The sequence below is a fragment of the Verticillium dahliae genome, genomic scaffold (genome assembly GCF_000150675.1).
Source record: "Verticillium dahliae VdLs.17 supercont1.15 genomic scaffold, whole genome shotgun sequence".
In the NCBI taxonomy this organism is placed as follows: domain Eukaryota; kingdom Fungi; phylum Ascomycota; class Sordariomycetes; order Glomerellales; family Plectosphaerellaceae; genus Verticillium; species Verticillium dahliae.
The window spans coordinates 864,369-882,934 of NW_009276934.1; the positions used below are offsets into that span (position 1 = coordinate 864,369).

The following is an 18,566-nucleotide window of genomic DNA, read 5'->3' on the forward strand; positions in this document are numbered from 1 at the left end:
CATCACTTTCATCCAAAACATGGCCATGAAGGACCTCAACCTTCCTCTTGCCTGCCTGCTGTCCTAGGATGCCAGTCAGTCAAATAGCCATGTTACCAACACAGAAGGGCGGAGCCCGCACAAGCTCAAGCGACGACCGGGCAGCTAGTGTCGACGCCGCATCGTCCTGACCACAGGACCCAAAGGCCCGACGCAACTACGCAAAGCTCGTCAACCACGTTGCATTCTGTACACCCTTCTCGGTCTTCTCGGCACTCTGTTCTTAAACCTGATGGCGGGAATCACCCTCCGGCGTCGATGGGCCAGAAGTCTCTCTTCTCTCGCTACCGACGAGCATTTCGTCGACCTTGTCTCCTCATTCCATGAGACTTGGACGGCGAGGATACCCCGCTCCCTTGCTCGTCAATATCTCCGACACGTGCAAACTCGCCATTGAGCCTACAAGTCTCACGAGTACAAGGACATCGGATCGCCCATGGGCACCGCCACAGAGAACACGTTGTGGTCGATTTATGGCTGACGCGGACTGCCTTCAAGATACCACCTGAAGCCGTTTCCGGTCTGCACGAGCTCTTCATCATCATATCCTGTGAGATACTAGAGCCCCAGCTCATGACGGACTGAAGAAATATTGCCTGAAGAAATAGGACCTGGGGACATACTCGTCATGGGGAGGCTAACATGTTCATGCTGGCCTTGGTGGGGTGCTCACCAGTCTAGGGCACGCTAGATGCCCACCAGCATCAGAATCGAGCGACATGGTCAGATGGAACTAATTGCTTCTCAACAACGGCCGCATGGCCCAATGGCAAGGCGTCTGACTACGAATCAGGAGATTGCAGGTTCGAGCCCTGCTGTGGTCAACACAAGCACTCTCACGAGTGCTAATTCTTTTGCACGCGTGGATGTGTGATGTGATGCTTGGTGCTTGGTGATTGTCGACTGCGACCCCATGAGTCCAAAAGCGATACAATTCGGCGTACCTATGCTAAGGAGTTGCTTTTTTTCTCCTTATCATTTTCTTATCCTTATTCATGTTTCTTTTTTTCCAGAAGCCCTCTCAAACAGGTATTCATTACTCTTGACGTGGCTAAACCACGGAACAGACTGCTCCATCAGAGCACTGGGTACCCACTGTCCACCGTCGGTGCCAAGTAGCTCAGGTCGATACCTAATGGTCAGGTGAACTATACCCTCGTGCCAAGTTCTTCACCTTGAGCAGTCGGAACTTGACCGAAAGCTGTGCGGCACACGGTGTCTCCAACTCTTGGCCCGAGCCTTACGTGGGGGCCATGAGGGATCGCAAGTATGCGGCCTTCGCCAACGACGACATTTCCATGCTGGCCGGAGCCAAAGTACGCAACAACCGATATTGTGCGGCAGTCTCCATCACGTTAATGTGTATCTGTGATGCTCCAGAAGCCCTGCGGTCTATTGTTGCTGTCCACATCTCTGGCTAGTACTAAAAGTTCGCCGCTGGAACGGACGTTCACGCTCAACGTGCATTCGGTCACGACGGGATAGTAAAACACTGGAGACGTGCTTTCTGGTGGGCATTCCTACTGAGCAGACTGGCCAAAAGCGCAACAAAGGTACCGCATATAATCTCTTCCCTCTGCTATGAATCTTCCTCTGTAATAATCTTCCTCTTCTCAAGAAGCTGGTGTTAAACCTGTTCATGATTACACGCTGTAGTCTTCCCTACTCAAATTACATGGACCTTTCATCTGAAGCCTCTCCCAGCTTACATAGAAAAAAACACGCGGCCTTTCGGGCAACTTCCGAGCCCATTCATCTCATAGACACCATAGGTTTTCAAAGTTTGCAAGATCAACTTCATTTCCAAAGCACGCAAAGAGGCTCTCCGGGTTGGCGGCAATCGCCCGAGCCTCTTAGCACTCCGGCTCAGCCTCTTGTACCTCGTTCGCGTGCTCCAATGAAACCGACTGAAGCGATCTGAGAGGCTGTCGGAAATCACGGAAGAGCAGCCAAGTTCCTTCCCAACGCGGCGCAGGAGGGCCAGGAGGGCCTGCAGGGCCGGACTCTATCCGATGCATCCGCCGGCCGGATCGTGCCCGTGGACATTTGTTTACTCGCTCATACGAAGAGACTTTTACGCAGGACGGCGTGTATATAAATGTGCCTATAATCCATCGCGTCGTTTCTTGCCACTCCCGCATTTCTCCTTTTCCACAACAAAATCCATGGTTCTGATGACTGAGCTACTTGAACCTGGAGTAGTCTACATCTCCGAAATTCCCGTTTTCACGTCCACGAGTAGCAAAGGACGACACCACATAGGCGCGGCACATCAGAGGCAGAGACAGATGTCACAGGAAGCAAGGTTACCGGGATGCATGCATTATCAAACGGAATTGCAACAGATGTTATTTGATTTCTTGTCTACCCTTGGGGGTTCTGTAAGAGGAATGAATGTCCGGGGGCAAATCTCAACGGTAAAGACAGCTCTGAAGTAGTGTGCCGGTTTCTGTGAATGACCAGGTCATCTGCATAAAACATCAACAAAGTAAGGGTGAAAATCAAGCCACTTTGACAAGTATAGGAAAAGCGTAACTGGGGACAAGGCGCATCATTCGTGGATGGCGCCCATCCGGACGCTCAGGGGTTCAAGAGACGACATGGTCTGGAAGACGTCGGGGTTCACGTGGAACCCTTCCGCGCCGAAAGTCTCGAGAAAAGGCAGATGGGGCGGGTTAGGAATTTGCGCAGTCCGGGTGTCGGACATGGGGCCAAGTGGCACCTCTCCAAACAATGCTGACGGAATCCCAAAGCTCGACATTGGAGGAGTCATGGGTGCATTGGTCAAACCAAGTGCGTCGACGTCGATACCAAGACTGACAAGTTCTTTCGTGATGAGGGTAAGAGCGCTTCCAATAACTAAGGTGCACTGTTAGTCTTACGGTCCTCATGAGGAGAGAGTCTAGAAGGCACATACCTGGGTTGATCCGCTTGACTTGGCTCAGACTACGGACACAGTACTCAAGTCGGCGCAGCGCCTGCGCATCGTCGACATTCGACTGGACCTGGAGGAGGAATATAGAAGCGGCGATGTAGACACTGTAGGATATCGACAGGACGCACTGGTCAATGCCGAATGACCTGCAAAAGAGGTCGAAGATTGATAGGATAGACGTCGCGGACGTGACACACTCGACGAGATAGTTCTGGATAGGCTCGAGGTCATCTGCCGCAACACTGTTTCTTTGTGACAGCATGGGCCGGTAGAGTAGAATCTTGAACGTGTGATACAACGTGCTGGATATTGTTAGACGCACTCGTAAACTCACGCATGGCAAGCAACTCACTTCAAGCTGATAATGTGCGACGGAGGAGCCAGGGATGGCAGTGATGTTGTGTTGATCTTCAGATGCAAAGGCAACTCTTCCCACCAGTCCTGCAGAGCAATCTCCTGATCGACCAGACACTCCTGCATCTCTGCCTGACTATTGGGCCGTACAGGATCATACATGTGGACGAGGATCTCGTTGAAGATCTGCGACAGCTGGCACACATTCATAAAACATGTGATTGAGTGGGCTGGCGAGGGTGGGTATTTCCACCCTCCCTCGGGGACCATGCCAAACGGCGACCAAGTCTCAGTTTCGGACGAATCGTCAACTAACAAGAGCAATCAGTATGGTAGCACAGGTCGTCCTCGTAACAAATAAACTCACGCATGATCTGGGGTGGTGACACTGAAGACTGTTGGAGGGAAGGCGAGCGGCCGAGATACAGACTGATCATCTTGTCCCAGAAGTAACAGCTCCAGAATACGCGATGGCGAATCTCGACATCTTCCTCACTCAGTTGCACAGAACCAGGATATCGCTGGCCGTCAACGCAGATACCAAGGTGATCAATAATGCGGAAGGCTAGACCACTGTAGATCCAAGCCTGTGCGCTGTTGCCCACACTACATTCTTGGGCACTGAGGAGAAGCAACGTCTGAACGGTCGGGATGGAGTATTGACCCTGACTCAACTCGTCGAACAGCATACTTCGAGCATGTTTTCCGAAGATGGCACCCCCCTCGTATGATTCGTCGAGAATCTTCTTAGTCGCGGGATCGCTTCGGCCCCAGCGGATAGAGTGCGATAGGACAGCATTCATCAAGGTATGAGAGTAGTACGGGCCGAGTGTCTGCAGATCGCGTGTGAACGCGGGCCGGTAGATGAAGTTGAAGAGCGGCTGAATCCAGCACCAATGAACGTTAAGGAGATATTGAAATGGTTCCTGCAGGGTGTCAGCGGCATGGCAGGAAGAAGCCTCGCGGCGAGCACAAATCAAGGGGTAGACAGGAACGCGTTGCAGGTCAAACTCACGGGAATATCAGACAGGTTCTCCAGCGCACGCTGCTGCCAGGCATTGGCGACGAGGCGCTCCCGGCGCTTGGTCACCTGGTTCAACGACGAGGACAGGCCTCGGAAGCCGGGTGGGCGATCATCGGGAAGTTGAAAAAAGCTAGTGGTACCGTGGTAGGTAATGCCTCCCTTTTCGTCAACGGTCAAGCCCTTGAAGCTCTCGCTGACAAAGTCCTCATAGCCGGGCTCCAGGCCGAGAGGGTCCGGCGTCACGGAATGGCTGCGCGAGGTGTTGGGAGGCGAAGATGTCTGGAAACGCTGCTCCGTGGGCGCTGGGAGGTCGGCGCGTGCGAGGGCGAGTTGAGACTCGAGCTCCTTGATGCGCTGCTCCAGGCGGGCAGTGTATGACAGTGTTGGGTTTCTAATGCGACGGTCAGTGGTCTCAATGCCGCTGATGCCTGTCTTTGCGTCGATGGCAGCGTTGCTTGTCTCTCACAGCTTGTAAACACAATCTTCAAGGCGGGCGGCGCATCTGTTGCATGTTGGCTGCTCGCCGCCACACTTGACCTGTGGTGATGGTCAGTTCACTGCACAAGTTCTCTCGATTTCTCTCAGGTCCGGAGGTTGGCCGAGAAGCGGGGGCGGTTTGTCCGGGCAAGGGACGGCAAGGACAAGAGGTGACGGACCTTGCGTCGACGGCATGGTTCACACGAGAAGGCGCTTTTCTTAAGAGTCCTCATTCAATGGAAGAGATGGCGATGATGGTCTTGGTGGATAAAAGACGATGGTCGCAAACGCGGTGCGCGGGGGGGGTTGCCGTTGAGAAAGAACAGCAAGATCCAAATCTTGATCTGGACAGTGGCTGTCGTGAGTGATGAGGAATTAGGAAGTGACGAACCCCAAAAGGCACCACCACAGCGCCCCAAGCCCCGCACTAGTCCCCCCCGGACAGACCCGCTACATGAGGGGGAGCAGGCGCTGGTCGCACTGTGCCTTCCACGACACGAGGGGCATGCCTGCCTTTGTTGTAGCGCGACTCGCTCGCCAGTGGCGCCTGCCCTGCTGATGTCGATGTTTGTCGTTTTACAGCTGTCCCTGGCGGTTAGGCTCCGTGACGATCACCTCAGACATGACATCAAGACGTCACCGGCCTGCGTTTTGTTCTACTTTCAAGGTCGCAGATCGATGTGGCACATGCTCGACTTAGTGTGCCCCTATCCACAATAATAGCCCTCCGTAGCACCGTTCCGTGCACTGAACAACCCCTCGCTGCACATTCCCGTTGAGGGTATCATCAGCATTGGCCCTTATCAATCCTCTACTTTTCCTCGCCAATCACAGCTCCAGTCTGACCTTCCTTTGAGCTCTCGTCGTTCCCGCCGTTTGCCTTACGAGGATCAAGCATCCGGGTCACTCGAGTAGAGTGGGGGTCACCGCCCGGCTACCGCTCCGTCCCCTCACGGACCGAGCGGGAAATAACGGACTCGGCAACTCCGCCATCGACCGGCCCTGAGCCGTGCCCCTTTTTCTCTACCATGTTCTCCTCGTAGGTCGATCCAGACCCTCGGCTGAGTTGAGCTCAATGCTCGTAAACCGAGCTACTAGCTCTGGAGCCGCAAAACGTTCCTTCGCTGGGTTGCATGGTTGGCGAGGGAGCCAGCGGAGCTCATGCTTTCAGACCGTCCTTGCTGCGGGGAGCCTGGGGTAGCCTGGGCTAAAGGTAACATTGAGGGCCACCATGATGCTTGGGGGAGCCAGTCACATCAAGCTGGAACGTCAGCAACGGGGATAGCAAGGGGGGTTGCGGCGCTTGTGGTAGCGCAGGTCGGGGAACCTCCGAGATTGTTCGACGAAGTTGGACTTGGGGAGCTTGTCCTGACGAAGCTTTCATCTTGGGCTGGACACGGTGATTGCAAGGGAGACATGTGCTTCCACAATCGTCCGATTCGAGAGATCCAACCGCAGTGAAGGAGTGTGTTATGCTGAAGCGACATAAACATATATGTCTGGCCCTCGTTTGCGTCCATTTTGGAGGCAGGTTCGTGAGGGTGCAAAGTGCGGAGGCAGAGCTTTACGACGGAGTCTGAGCGGAGCCATGGCAACCGAACACAGAGGATGATAAGCTGCAAAGTCTGATAAGCATGGTTCCTTGAAAACCAGTTGAATCTTCTTTTTGTCGATTATATCACTCCGCCTTTGGATTTCAGGGCGAGAAAACTTGCGTACTTCGTGTCCCGCCTGACAGGCAGAGTGAGATCACTGACATTAAACACGTGTATTGATTGTGGTCACAATTGAACGGAAAAATCTCTTCTTCACAACCGGGACGAGCCCAGTGGTAATGAAAAGATAGAAAAGAACACGCCTGTCAGACGTCCGTCAACACCCACCCCGCCCGCGCGCCCAAGGGCAAGACCGCGAAGCAGGGACGAGATCATAAAACGCCCTCTTATACAGCTCACCCGAGAAGGGCAAGAGCCGCCACCTTTGCAGGCAGTGCGAGGGCAACCAGAGCCATTCACTCTAGGGTGTCGAGGATATCAATCATCAACCAGGGTGGGATCTGTGGCTCTTTTGGAGAACCCAGAGTAGGTCGAATACTATAGAAATGATTCTCCTGAGGAAGGGATTAGCGGCTGTCTTGCGAGGTAACCGTGTGCGGGCGCTGGTGGTGCTCCTAGTAGGGGGGTGGCTTACTGAAGTATTGTCGACATGAGGAAAAAAGAAGAAGAAGGTAAAAGGCAGCGCTGGGCCGTCACATTATATAGAGGTCTGACGGCGGTCTGGTGGGGCAGAACTGGCAGAATCAGCGCACGCTTCTGGCCAATGAATGGTGGGCAACGCAAAATCGTGCTGCAGAATTGGGTGGCAGGTGCAACATGGTACGTGCTGGTCCCTATCTTATCTCAAATCGTGAAATTTCTTGTCTGCAACGACTCGGAAGAAGTATTTTCATCCTGCAAAGATTTTTTCGGCCATGTATGGGGCTAAGATCCGGGTTCACCTGGATTCAGGGGCGAAATCAAGCTTGTGGTGTATTCTTGCGGTTTATTTTCATAGTTTGTGGTGGTTGATTCGCAGTGTCGAGAAGGAGTACGCTGCTTCAGTCTTCGACTACCTTCCTACCTTGACGCCTATACACCTGATCAGAGAAACTCAGCATGTTGCTCACGCTTTGTTCCAGCCTGCTCTACACGCATGGTTTTCTTGAAACCTCGTTGTGAACACTGCTCCCATGATGCACCATGTCATTCGTCCTGATACAGTTTCTCTTCGAGAACCCATTCTCTGACGGCTGGCGTGATGAACTTGTCCACCACCTTCTCATCTGCAGCCTCACGCCCCTTCAGCGCCTGCCTCACCCTGGTGCTGCTGACAACCTCTTCGTCGCCATCCACCAGCTCAACTCGCTCGGCCCACTCTCGCCGCCCGCCCGCCTGCTCGAACCCCCCGTCCCTCAGACCTGCGAGATAACCCTCCTGCTCCCCCTTTCCACCCCAATCGCCGCCGACCCGCATCGTGATGCGCACCTTTGCTCTGTCCAGGAACGGCCCGAGCGCCTGGGCCATGCCGCCAGGATAGTATTTCGGGTCAAAGATCCGCACGAGCGTGTCGTAGCCCGCCAGGAACACCTGGTCGGCGTCCCCGTACCGGCCCTCGTCCGCAATGGCCGCGCTCTTGTCTGGAAAGTACGGCAGCGTCGTGAGACCAAGGTCGACCGCGACGCCGTCGCCCTCGATGGCGTCCGTGAGGTCGAGCGCAAAGTGCTGCATCAGCGCCATGCGCGTGGGGAAGGCGACGGGCTGGGGCGCCTTGTCGGCATTGTTCACCGCGAGGAGGAGCAGCACGCGGGTATCTGCGATGGCGTGAGAGGCAGCGCGTATGGCCGAGGCGGCCATGCGCAGGTGTGCTACCGTTGGCGGGTTGAAGGACGAGTCGAGGACGATGAGTGTCTTTGGTGGTGTGGATGGAGAGGAGGGCGGGGTTATCTTGGAGAAGACGGTGAAGGCATCGCGACTCTGCTGAAAGGCCGTGAGCTGAGCTTTAAATATTTTCAGAAGCTGCTGACGCGAAGGGCCAGACATGGTGATTTGTACTGAGACTGGTGCTGTGTTGAATGATGGCTGATGTCGTGGTCAGTGAAACTGTCTATGCTGGGTCCATGGTGGGAGGTGCGTTTGGCCCCACATTGTGCAGTCAATTGGCTTGTGAGACCCAGATCATCTACGCTCTTGCTGGAACCGAAGTCGGGTCGCATGGGAGCTCTGACACGACGAAGACTGGCCCATGATTTCGCATTAATGGTGTTTTCAGTTTAGAGAGGAAGATGTGAGACAATACCAATACTGCTCTACATCATGAAACGGATCACCTCTGTTTTCCTGGCCATCCGTATTTACAGACTCAGCAGTCGTTCTGTTGATTGAAAGATCGAAATGCAACGATGGTGGGGTTCAGGCAACCAATGTACACCATAAGTGAGCTTCCAGATGTGGTCCCATAGCTCATTCACGACTGTTTATAGTTCAGCTTCGACTTTCAGATCGGCGAGTTACCGATGCTGCGGTCTGTGCGAGCAATGACTACTCGGGGCAGGCAAATGTGAAAGACGTAATAGGCAGGGTAGTAAGACATAGGGATTCGATTTCTTGTTTCAACTCCCCAGGTATTACAACAACAGTTGCCAAGCCATTCATAGCCTCCTCACGAGCGAAGAGTATCGGTATCACGCCTTCAATGCGCTGGCATCCGAGACCCCTCTGACGGACCCTCGACCTGTCAGATCTGTCCTCAACCAAAGGGATTCATTGTTTCCTGTTGCACTGCAGCATTGCTCCGTCAAGCTTGCCTAAGAAATAATTCCGACCAGCCTGGTGGTTTCCTGACTAGAAAGAAACCGCTCTAGACGACTGCCCGCGGGACCGAGGGGTTCTCGTGGGCTGCCTGTCTTTGAGTTGAACAACTCTCTACGAGATGTGACCAAGTACTAGAAGATGCGCAAAAGTCTTCTCTAACAGGCGCTACTTACCGACGACACTCAAAAAGACCCATATCCTTCAGCTTAAACCGCTGATCGTGATCAAACCAAGGCAAGCGAGGTCACACATAAGGTCTCTCATCAGCGACCAAATATCGTTCTCCACATTAAGTGACCTACTCCCAATACACAGCAAGCACAAAAATCGCAAAGCAAGTGTCAGAAAGAGAATCAGGAGCGGCTGGAGAGTTAGAAAACCCATGCCCTGCATTGCTGATCCCGTGAACCCGCCGCCGGACCGTTGCTATAAGAGCAGCGAAGCGCTCACGTTCGCAGCCAAGGGGATGACTAGGAGCAAGGGGTCCTTTTGGCCGGCGCAGCACGCCGACAACCTCTAACCGCCTCGTCGTTGACATGGCCCGGTCGTCACGATGCAAAACTCTCCCCATAACGAGAACGAAACAACGGCCCAGCTGACGGGGCGGATCCAAGTGAACATGATTCATCTATGCGCGACAGAAAAGACACGGAAAAGCAGGAGCGCAGCAGCATGGCAAGAAAAAAGCGAACGACGCAGCCCGGTGCCAGATCCCAAACCAATTCCCACAATACCTCTTGAGAGTCTGCCTCTCTATCCCCAGTTGGTCTCCGTCTCGTCCTTGCTCGGCTGTATGATCCTCCCTTCTGCCCACCGATGGGGAGAAGAGAAGACCTTCCGCTTCCATGCCAATTAAAGGAATTCGGGGAGGAGTTAAAGAAAATGGGGCGACTTCAGGGAAAGCCATCAAGTGAGCCGTTTAGCAGCATCCGCCGCTCGGCGAGGAAGAGACGTTCTGGCCGGGGCCGACCTGGACGCTGCGCTTCTCGTTGTTGGCGGTTGTGGTGCCCATGCGCTCCTTGATCTGGCGCGCCATGGTGAGGAACGCCTGCTCGACGTTGCTCGCGTTCTTGGCCGAAGTCTCGAGGAAGGGAATGCCGAGGCTGTCGGCAAATTCCTGGAAGAAGTATGTCAGCACCAAGTCCACATCTGAAAACCGAGCTGACACAACGCAATGGATCTGCGCAACGACTTGATGTCACATGCAACCGGTGGAGGAGACTCCATACCTTGGCAACGGTGTACTCGACGACCTTCTTATCGGCCATATCGCTCTTATTGCCAACAAGCAGCTTGTTAACACCCTCAGTGGCGTAGCGGTCGATCTCCTGCAGCCACTGCTTGACGTTGTTGAACGAGTCCATGTCGGTGACATCGTACACGACGCAGATGCCGTGGGCGCCACGGTAGTAAGACGAAGTGATGGTTCGGAAGCGCTCCTGGCCGGCGGTATCCCACTTTACGGCACGTCAGCAAGTCCATCACATCGAGCAGTCGACTGATCAAGGTCAGGTAATGGTTCGGGCCAAACTCACAATCTGCAGCTTCACCGTCTTTCCGTCAAGCTCTATCGTGCGGATTTTCTGCGCCCAACGTCAGCGATGGTCTTTTCATGTCGTTATATGGGAGGGCAAAGCATCGTACGAAGTCGACACCAATGGTAGAGATGTAAGACTCGGTGTAGGTGTCGTCGGCGAAACGGAGCAGCAGGCAAGACTTTCCAACACCGGAGTCACCGATGAGGAGGAGCTTGAAGAGGTAATCGTATCTAGTATCGCATTAGTCGAGAGAGTCGCGTCGTTTTGCGGACAGTCGATCCATTTGTTTCGGTCGGCGGTTTGAGGGAAGGATGGAAACTCTGTAGACAAATGGTCAGCTTGGCGCTTTCTTCGAAGTGGGCTGGCAGGCCCATCGCAAACGCAAAGGGGGGGGGCCACGTACCACTCGGGGTTCATGATGGCGGTCGGAAAGACTGGAAACTATCGTCGTGGTGTGATTGTTGTATGGGTGCGCAGAGAACGCAAAGTCGGTCGTCTTGGGGGAGGGGCGATGGATTAAAAGGCCGTCGTGATGAGGTGTCGTGGTAGAGGTCAAGTGAGCCAGCGTCGGAAAGGCAAAGGCGAAAGGCAGTCAGGTTTAGGTTGGCAGACAGGCTGCTACGTCAAGCACAGCCGTTCACTGGTTCACTGCCAGAACCCCCCCAAGAGACAAACGGTCAGGGGACCAATCGACAGCCGTGGTGGGACGCTAGCGCTGTTCGACTCGAAACACGTGATGGTGCTGGGGGCGTCTCTCGGTACGTACTCTCTTATCTGTACAGTTTATCGCCTTGTTTCGGCCCTGGCCGATCTGATGAGCACATGGCACATGGCACGTTGCTGACTCGACGCCTCATGGGTTTGCCTTTGTTGGCTGTGTCTGATGCGAGCATTGCATCACTGGCAGTCACTGAAGAAGGACTATGGATGACTGTGTCTACCTCATGCACGACGTTGAACAAGTTCATGAATGAACATATCTGAATGACTCTGCTTCGCAATTGAGTTTCCAGTGTTCCAGGTTTGCCATCCAGTAGTATTCAAGCAGCATCTTTTCCCTTCACAGCCTGCAACCCTCTCATGGCAACTCTGTACTCGACTGCTCCATCCAGCCCCTGCCCAGTCGCCTGCACATGCGGCGCAAAGACAACCTTCATCCAGCGCCGCCAACTTGTCGATGATGGCAGGCTCCCATGCTCTTCGTCGCCAGCATACTCCTGCATTCCATAAACAGCACGCTTGAATAAGGCTATGCGACAGGCAATCTGCGTCGACCACACCAACCCCAGACTCGGTGTCTTCAGGCTATAGTCGGCTAGAGGATCATCGCCCCATCCGGTAAACCATCTCTGCTGGTGGTCGAACTCAAGAGCAGGCAATGCCAGAGGCCCCGAGTCATCAAGCCTTGGTGGCTCAGGCATGCTGGACCGGAAGGCTTCAGCCATCGAGGACGGCGGCTCAAGCATTTCGGGTGCGGCTGGCGGCCGGCCTTTGCTTCTCGAAGCCAGGGGGCTCTCCTGCGTCATTCTGCCCAGATAACTGCTGTGGGGTGGTGCCATGCGGGATGATCTAGGGACAAGCGGACTCGAGAAGCGGTCGCCGACCTGGTTAGCCACAACAACAGCAAGGTTGTACTTTTGGGCCAGATCTCGTAAGAGAGCCCCCAGCCTTATGAGCTCGTTGGAACGGGCTCCCATGTTGGATCCGTGATTCTTAGTCACGCCACGTTCAAATTCAGCGCGGTAATTCGCGGCGACGGAGTCCAGAACAAGAAGGCCGATGTTGCTGCGTTCGACTTCGACGGGAACCTGGAAGCGGAGTATGTGCTCCTGCGACTCGAGGTCAGCGACACTGCCCACGATGATGGCATCTGTCGTGGGGCGCTCCTCTTCGGAAAGATCCGAAAGCAGAGAATTGGATGCTAGGATCTGCCTGAGTCTAGTGGTGGATAGGGGTGCTTCGGTGGAGATGTAGAGAGCACGTCGGCCCAGGCCATGGGGTGAAGGAAGCTGAACCGCGAGCATAAGAGACAAAAGGAACTGGGTTTTGCCAACGCCGCTCTCGCCCGCGATTTCCGTCACGTAGCCTGTGGGAATGCCACCGCCCAAAGCCCTATCCAGGTCGTCGTCGAGCGTGCTAATAAGCAAAGGTCGATTAGTCAGTTCCTCCAAGGTGCGCTTGAGAGGTGAGGGTGACGCTGCTGGAACCCTCGAGACGCCCAGGTCTCGGTGCAGAGCAGCGACTACTGCATTGGAGAGCCTGGAAATGTCCAACAATGGGAGCTGTGTTCGTTTCCCAATGTCGGCAATGTCCAGGGAGAGTAGGTCAGCGGTCGTCACTCCATGCCTTTCGAGGACCGGCATGAGGTTCGCAAACGGGCCATCGGGGAAGTGCGGCAGGACGCGAAAGAGATCTGTCATGGCACACAGTGGATGTGCGGAAGGAGAGTGTGGGAAGCTGCCAGAAGCATGTTCAGCGAATGACGATTGGGCGAGCGTTCGCGTTCCTGAAAGCCTGGTGGCTGATGTTCCAGAAAATAGTACTATGACCGCCGAAAGGTTTTCGTCTGGCCAGGAAAGAACATGGAAACTGGTCGACGACGAGCTGAGAGGGGAAACCGACAAGGCGTCCAAAGGACGGCAAGTCAAGGGCGTTGTGAGGACGGCAGACTGCGAATCATCTCCAGTTGGCGTTCAGCCAGATCGTGCTACCAGCCCTAGGAGATTGGTAGCTGTGGTGGAACGGTGGCTTCTGCTGACCGCGATGAGGGTGTATAGCTGTCGACGCTGTCTTGGTGATGGCGTTGAGAAGGTGGTGACTGTCGACGCGATGGCGTGAGTCGTGATGTCGTGAAGTGGGGTGCTTCGCTTTCAAGAGTCAGATAGCGCTGCGCTTACATCAGCAGTCCCGCTCTGGCGCCGCTGCCAGGCCACCAGGAACATGAGCAAGCGTCAGGGTCCCTAACGCCCAAAGCGCCCGCCGTCTCCCAGCTCTTCGTGACTTTCTCCACCTCCACCTCTGCCAGTCGATAGCAATCTGTCAGTCAACAGCACATCAACCCAACAGACGCCATCGACAATATCGACGATCATGTCAAATGCACCTCAAATTAGGCTTCTTCAGAGAGGTTCTGCCCACGAGTTCCCCTCTGGTGGTGCCCTCCCACAGACGGCAATGTGGCAGCACCAACGAGCCTTCTGCTATTTGCGTCCTAGTACCGCCCTTTCGTTTCCTCAAACGGCCGAGTTTGATTACCCCAGCGCAGATCTTCCTTCGTACCCACCCTGACCCAAAGGCCTCGTGAGCCAGTGGAGCTTCTTGGCTTCTTGAAGTGTGGCAGCGGAGTATTCTGCTCTGATGTTGCGTTGACCAGGGCTGCCAGACAGGCATCGAGCATCGCGCATTTACTCCGACCACGATTTCTCTACCATTGATGGCTCTAAGAGGAAAGGAGACGAGTTCGGCTTCCTCGACCTAGTCGCTGGTACTTTGAAGGATTATAGCCTGGTATAAAGCTACCGGGTTCTTCAATGTTGCAACTTCCCGTGGCACCACCCACCTACCTCTACCAGTGCCTCCACCAAAAAACGCCGCAGCTACCCGTATCGAGCATGGCTTGCCAACAGTGGAAGGGTCTCCATGCGTTGAACGACGCTGGTGACCAAGCACGAACACGCCGCGACGCCGCTTTGCCTTCCTCCCATGTCCTCGTTGGTCGTGGCCCTGTCAGTCGAAATACCTTGTTCCCTCTTTCGTCCTCGGTCTCCTCTTCACAAAGGCCGCATCAAGAGCGACCGAAGGCCGGCAACGGACACACGTACGCCCTGAACCCTTGGAGAACATGGCACTCGAGTCACGCTTTTCTCTTCGCTTCTCGCTTCTCTTCTCGTCTCAACGCCAATCGCCCATCGCGAAACCCACACAAGAGGATCCAATAGTTCGCCCGGCTTATGGACCATGGACACCGGCTGCTCCCTCCTTCGGCTACTTTTGTTCTCCCACGACCCTTGTCACGCCCTGTGTCGTTCGGTTGGGTGCAGCGCTGTTCTCAGCTCCTGCAAGCCACAATTGTGAGCCTTCGCTGCAATTGGCCCCGACACACCCATGATGCTTGAAGCCATGTCAATCACTCTGTTGGCATTTCACCAACCTGTCCACATTTTGTCTCAATCGGCTTAGCCCAAGGCTGAGTCCCTGCGCTCCAGGGCTCACTACGTGTTGCTTGACCTAGCGGCAGATACATCGGCGGCTCCTTTCTCTCTCTTCTGCTCGACCCCGTGTTCCTCATCGGAGGCGGCATGCATGGGGCTGGACCTTGAGCGGAGGCGGCGTTGGCTTGGATATGGGGCAGCTGAGCTCTTGGTGTTGATGCTCTCTTTTATTGCTTCGAGCGCCCCCCGATCCCGCTCGCCAGGCTCCTCTTTCCTTCTCGGCCTCTGTCTTGTCGTGCAGCCAAGATCGAATTCGCTGTAAGAGCACGTGGATTTCCGAGACATCACGACCGTAGTCTTTCGACGATCATGGGCAAGAGTCTTTTGTACCTGGCCAGCGCCGTGGTGCTCACCTCTGAGGTGTCTGCCGACCTGTACCGCGTTGCCGAAGCCACCACTGTCTTCAACTTTCCTCTCGATCAAGTCAACCCGAGGCCGACACCAGCGCCATATGACTTCCTCAAGGCGCGCCAAGAAACCAGCAGCAGCCAAACCGTCCTGGTCGCTCCCAGCAACACTTGCGGCTACGTTTCCGGTCGACCCGGTGCTGCTTTTACCTGCAATGGCGCCGACGCCAATTGCTTGTTCTTCACAGCCGACAGCACCTTGCGCGGAGCTGTAGCATGCTGCAACTCAGATGTGTGCGGTGCTCGAGTAACATGTTACGACCGTGACGCTATTGCTTCCTCCAGTGTCTGCGACAATGGCTGTCTGGTTGACACTTTCACGCTCAAGTGGTAAGGTGAAACGTACCCGTGTTGCTGCTCATCTTGACTCACATATGCCACAGCACCGAGTCATCAGCCCGCTACTGCAACACTATTTCGTTTTCCTCCAACATCTGGGACTATTTCTGCAACTCGATTGAAATCTCAACACCACAACTCGCTACTACAACGTATCAAGGCCAATCGAACGCAGAAGACTGGTCTCCCCTTGTTCTGACCGGCTCGGGCGAAAGCTCGGTGACGCTTCCTCCCGAATCTGCTCGAACTCCCATCTTTGACGACGAATCGTCACAGTCTCCAGCACCTAGCAGCACCGGCGGCAGTACGGCTGATGGCGGCAGCGGCAGCAGCGGCGGTGGGTCCTCGACACCCGTTGGTGCCATTGTTGGTGGTGTCGTGGGCGGCGTTGCAGCCATCGCCATCGCGGGCTTCCTCATCTGGTTCTGCCTCCGCCGCAAGAAGAAGCAGGAGCAAGCCAACAACCAGCCCATCCCCCCGCCCGTCATGCAACAGGCTCCGGGGCCCCAGAGTTCCTACCCTCCGAGCTCGCCGCCTCCGCAGCACCCCTCGCCGAACAGTCATCAGTCGTACTACGACCCCAAGTTCGGCGGCTATGTTCAGAATTACCAGCAGACTCCCTCTCCCGGAAACGATGCCTACTCCCCCGGCTTCCAACAGCAGCAGCAGCAGCAGGCTCTGTTTGGCCAGCAGCAGACCTCGCCAGGAGGTTACTACCCCGCCGGCGCTGCGGTGCCGGACCGACAGGACACGACGAGCCCGAGCAGCCTGTCCGGCAGCACGGCGCACAGGCTGAGCACCGTTGCGCCAACGAGCCCGGGAAGCGTGCAGGGCGGAGGCGCATATCAGCAGGCCGCTCCGGTGTACGGCCATCAGGGGCAGACGCAGCCCACCATTCACGAGGCGCCAAATGGTGGTGATCACCACCGAGGGCAGATGCACGAGATGGCGTAGCCCGCCTACTTGCACGTCCGCGTACTAGTTGTGGGAATACAGCATCATGTCGGTTGGTTTAGTGGGCTCTCTCCCTCACCCTCCGCCTGCCAGTTATACATATATATGGGTTTGTTTAGCGTCATGGACTGATATTGGAGCTCAAGTCATCAATGTTATGAAATAGAATTTGGCATTATCTTGAAATAGGAATTCCGCTACACCGTGAATACGTAATCTGGCCGTGTCGGGCAGCAGGTTACGGAGCTGGACGTGCACCCCTGGCCGGCAAACTTGCCACTGTGAGAGGAATCCTACGACGCAACTCGTGCCAGTCGGTGCGGCCTGTGCATTTGCAAACTCACGGCACAAACTGTCTTGCCAGCATGGGATACCATCACGCCCAATCAAATGGTCGGGCGACATTCACTCAACTCCCCAGTAAAAGACAGCACCAGCGTAATCGGTATCGTGTGCAACCTATCAACGCCATCCTCCCTTCACAGACGCCTAGCAGCCAAGCAAGCCGAGTCTACGAAGCAAACCGGTTCTACTCGTCACGTCTCCAGCACCAGATCTTGCATCTTTCCCACCTTGCATGGGTTCCCGTCGCCATGTCAGCGAACAGAATCTGCACATCTCTCTGGCCAGGAGCGAGGTTCTAGTAGTCGCTCAGCCGAAGCTTCTTGCCAACATCGCGCCTCCGCGCCTGCACAGCCGCCCGCTCCGACGGCTTCGTCTCCCCGCCATCATACCCCTCACCCCGCGCCTTGAGCGCCTGCAGGAGCATGCCGGCGTCAAAGAACCCATCTGAGAAAAGGGTCAGCATGGTCATCGCGAAAGAGAAGGACCAGGGCAAAAGCTCTAGAGCATGCTGAGGAATGGGGGGCTAAACTTACATCCGCCGAGCTCGTCGTCACTCATGGCCACGCTCTCCTCCGTAGGCGACATGGTTCCCACCGTCGATGACCGCGCGAAAGAGGGTTTCAGCGCGTCAAGGCCCGTGATGATCCGGCCGCGCGACTTCATCCTGTGCGTCGCGGGAGGCTTGGGCCGTTCCGTGTCCTCGAGCTCCCGTGCGCGGGTCTGCTTGGCGCCGCCGGAGCTGGGTCCTGTGCCGCGCCGCGTCGTGATGCGGAGCACCCTGCGCATTTCGAGGAGATAGCTCTCTAGAGTGTCCACGAATCGCTTGGTCTGTCGGTGCTTGCTCGAGATACAGATGCTGATGCCCTCGTCTTTGATAATGTAACCGATGCCGAAGCCGTCACCAGACGTGGGACCAAAGCCAAAGTGGCGCAGCGAGGGGTTGCCGCAGTTCGAAGTCGAGAGTATCGTGTTATTGAGCTTGTCCCAGCCCGGATCAGCAAAGAGAAGGGGCAAGGGGTTCAAGTCGCGGCTGCGCGAGTTGGTGCTGTCGCCGCGCTGGCGGCGCCCAGGGAAGGGCGAGATGTCATTGGCGTCTTGCTGAGAGAGCACCGAGTCGCGGCCCGGGCTACCAACGGCCGAACCGGGATCGCGCTCGGAGTAGCCATCGATCGACGAGTTGTAGCCATTCGAGCTGAGACCGCCCCCCATTTCCTCATCCACAAGCTTCTGCCAGACGCAGAAGAGAGCATAGAGGTGACGATCACAGCCTTGGGCTTTGGCGCACTCACGCGTGTTGGCCGTGTGCTTCTGACACGCCTTGCGCAGAGCCTCAACCTTTTGCTCGGCGGGGTTGTCGGCCCAGAAGGTTTGAACAAAGTTGATCGACTCGGCCGAGACGCTGCGGATGGCTTCTGTGCGGCCGTGAAGGAACGTCTTGGTCATCGCAGGTTCATACGTGCATTCGACACGGCCATAGAGACCATAGTAGGCTGCCTGGAAGGCCATTTGAACAAACGCGTCGGGGGAGAATCCGGTGGAAGTAATGAAGTTCTTGCCGTAGTGCTTGAAGTCAAGAGTGCGGAATTCATTGTGG

General features: G+C 55.5%; 7 protein-coding genes and 1 non-coding gene across 8 annotated transcripts in view; 2 read left to right on the forward strand and 6 right to left on the reverse strand.

The window, feature by feature from the left end:
- Window positions 1-791: 791 nt before the first annotated feature.
- On the forward strand, window positions 792-863 carry VDAG_20200. Its single transcript has one exon. It is a non-coding gene; the product is annotated as a tRNA-Arg (tRNA).
- Window positions 864-2,369: 1,506 nt separating this feature from the next.
- On the reverse strand, window positions 2,370-5,024 carry VDAG_07160 (uncharacterized protein; the record flags this gene model as incomplete). Its single annotated transcript, XM_009656065.1, has 7 exons — window positions 2,370-2,898; window positions 2,957-3,276; window positions 3,327-3,639; window positions 3,696-4,254; window positions 4,344-4,743; window positions 4,819-4,889; window positions 4,986-5,024. 7 exons carry the CDS (start codon window positions 5,022-5,024, stop codon window positions 2,591-2,593), a joined length of 2,010 nt encoding a protein of 669 aa, XP_009654360.1. The 3' UTR covers window positions 2,370-2,590.
- Window positions 5,025-7,570: 2,546 nt separating this feature from the next.
- VDAG_07161 (cytidylyltransferase family protein) lies at window positions 7,571-8,407 on the reverse strand (the record flags this gene model as incomplete). Its single annotated transcript, XM_009656066.1, has 1 exon — window positions 7,571-8,407. One exon carries the CDS (start codon window positions 8,405-8,407, stop codon window positions 7,571-7,573), a length of 837 nt encoding a protein of 278 aa, XP_009654361.1.
- A 655-nt stretch (window positions 8,408-9,062) lies between these two features.
- Window positions 9,063-9,815, reverse strand: VDAG_07162 (uncharacterized protein). Its single transcript, XM_009656067.1, has one exon. The coding sequence runs from the start codon at window positions 9,804-9,806 to the stop codon at window positions 9,477-9,479; it is 330 nt and encodes a 109-aa protein (XP_009654362.1). The 5' UTR covers window positions 9,807-9,815; the 3' UTR covers window positions 9,063-9,476.
- A 217-nt stretch (window positions 9,816-10,032) lies between these two features.
- On the reverse strand, window positions 10,033-11,234 carry VDAG_07163 (GTP-binding protein ypt1). Its single transcript, XM_009656068.1, has 5 exons — window positions 11,123-11,234; window positions 10,823-10,946; window positions 10,714-10,761; window positions 10,408-10,635; window positions 10,033-10,295 (listed from the first exon to the last, which is right to left on the reverse strand). The coding sequence occupies exons 1-5, from the start codon at window positions 11,131-11,133 to the stop codon at window positions 10,098-10,100; spliced, it is 609 nt and encodes a 202-aa protein (XP_009654363.1). The 5' UTR covers window positions 11,134-11,234; the 3' UTR covers window positions 10,033-10,097.
- A 522-nt stretch (window positions 11,235-11,756) lies between these two features.
- Window positions 11,757-13,136, reverse strand: VDAG_07164 (DNA-repair protein XRCC3; the record flags this gene model as incomplete). The annotated part of the gene is made up of 1 exon (XM_009656069.1): window positions 11,757-13,136. The coding sequence occupies one exon, from the start codon at window positions 13,134-13,136 to the stop codon at window positions 11,757-11,759; it is 1,380 nt and encodes a 459-aa protein (XP_009654364.1).
- A 2,100-nt stretch (window positions 13,137-15,236) lies between these two features.
- On the forward strand, window positions 15,237-16,627 carry VDAG_07165 (uncharacterized protein; the record flags this gene model as incomplete). The annotated part of the gene is made up of 2 exons (XM_009656070.1): window positions 15,237-15,664; window positions 15,718-16,627. 2 exons carry the CDS (start codon window positions 15,237-15,239, stop codon window positions 16,625-16,627), a joined length of 1,338 nt encoding a protein of 445 aa, XP_009654365.1.
- Window positions 16,628-17,267: 640 nt separating this feature from the next.
- VDAG_07166 (carnitine O-palmitoyltransferase I) overlaps window positions 17,268-18,566 on the reverse strand; it is a gene marked incomplete at both ends in the record, with an annotated part of 3,357 nt that continues 2,058 nt past the window's right edge. The window contains 2 exons of the mRNA XM_009656071.1: window positions 17,268-17,416; window positions 17,506-18,535. Coding sequence (XP_009654366.1) covers window positions 17,268-17,416; window positions 17,506-18,535 — 1,179 coding nt within the window. The remainder of the gene's footprint in view (window positions 17,417-17,505; window positions 18,536-18,566) is intronic.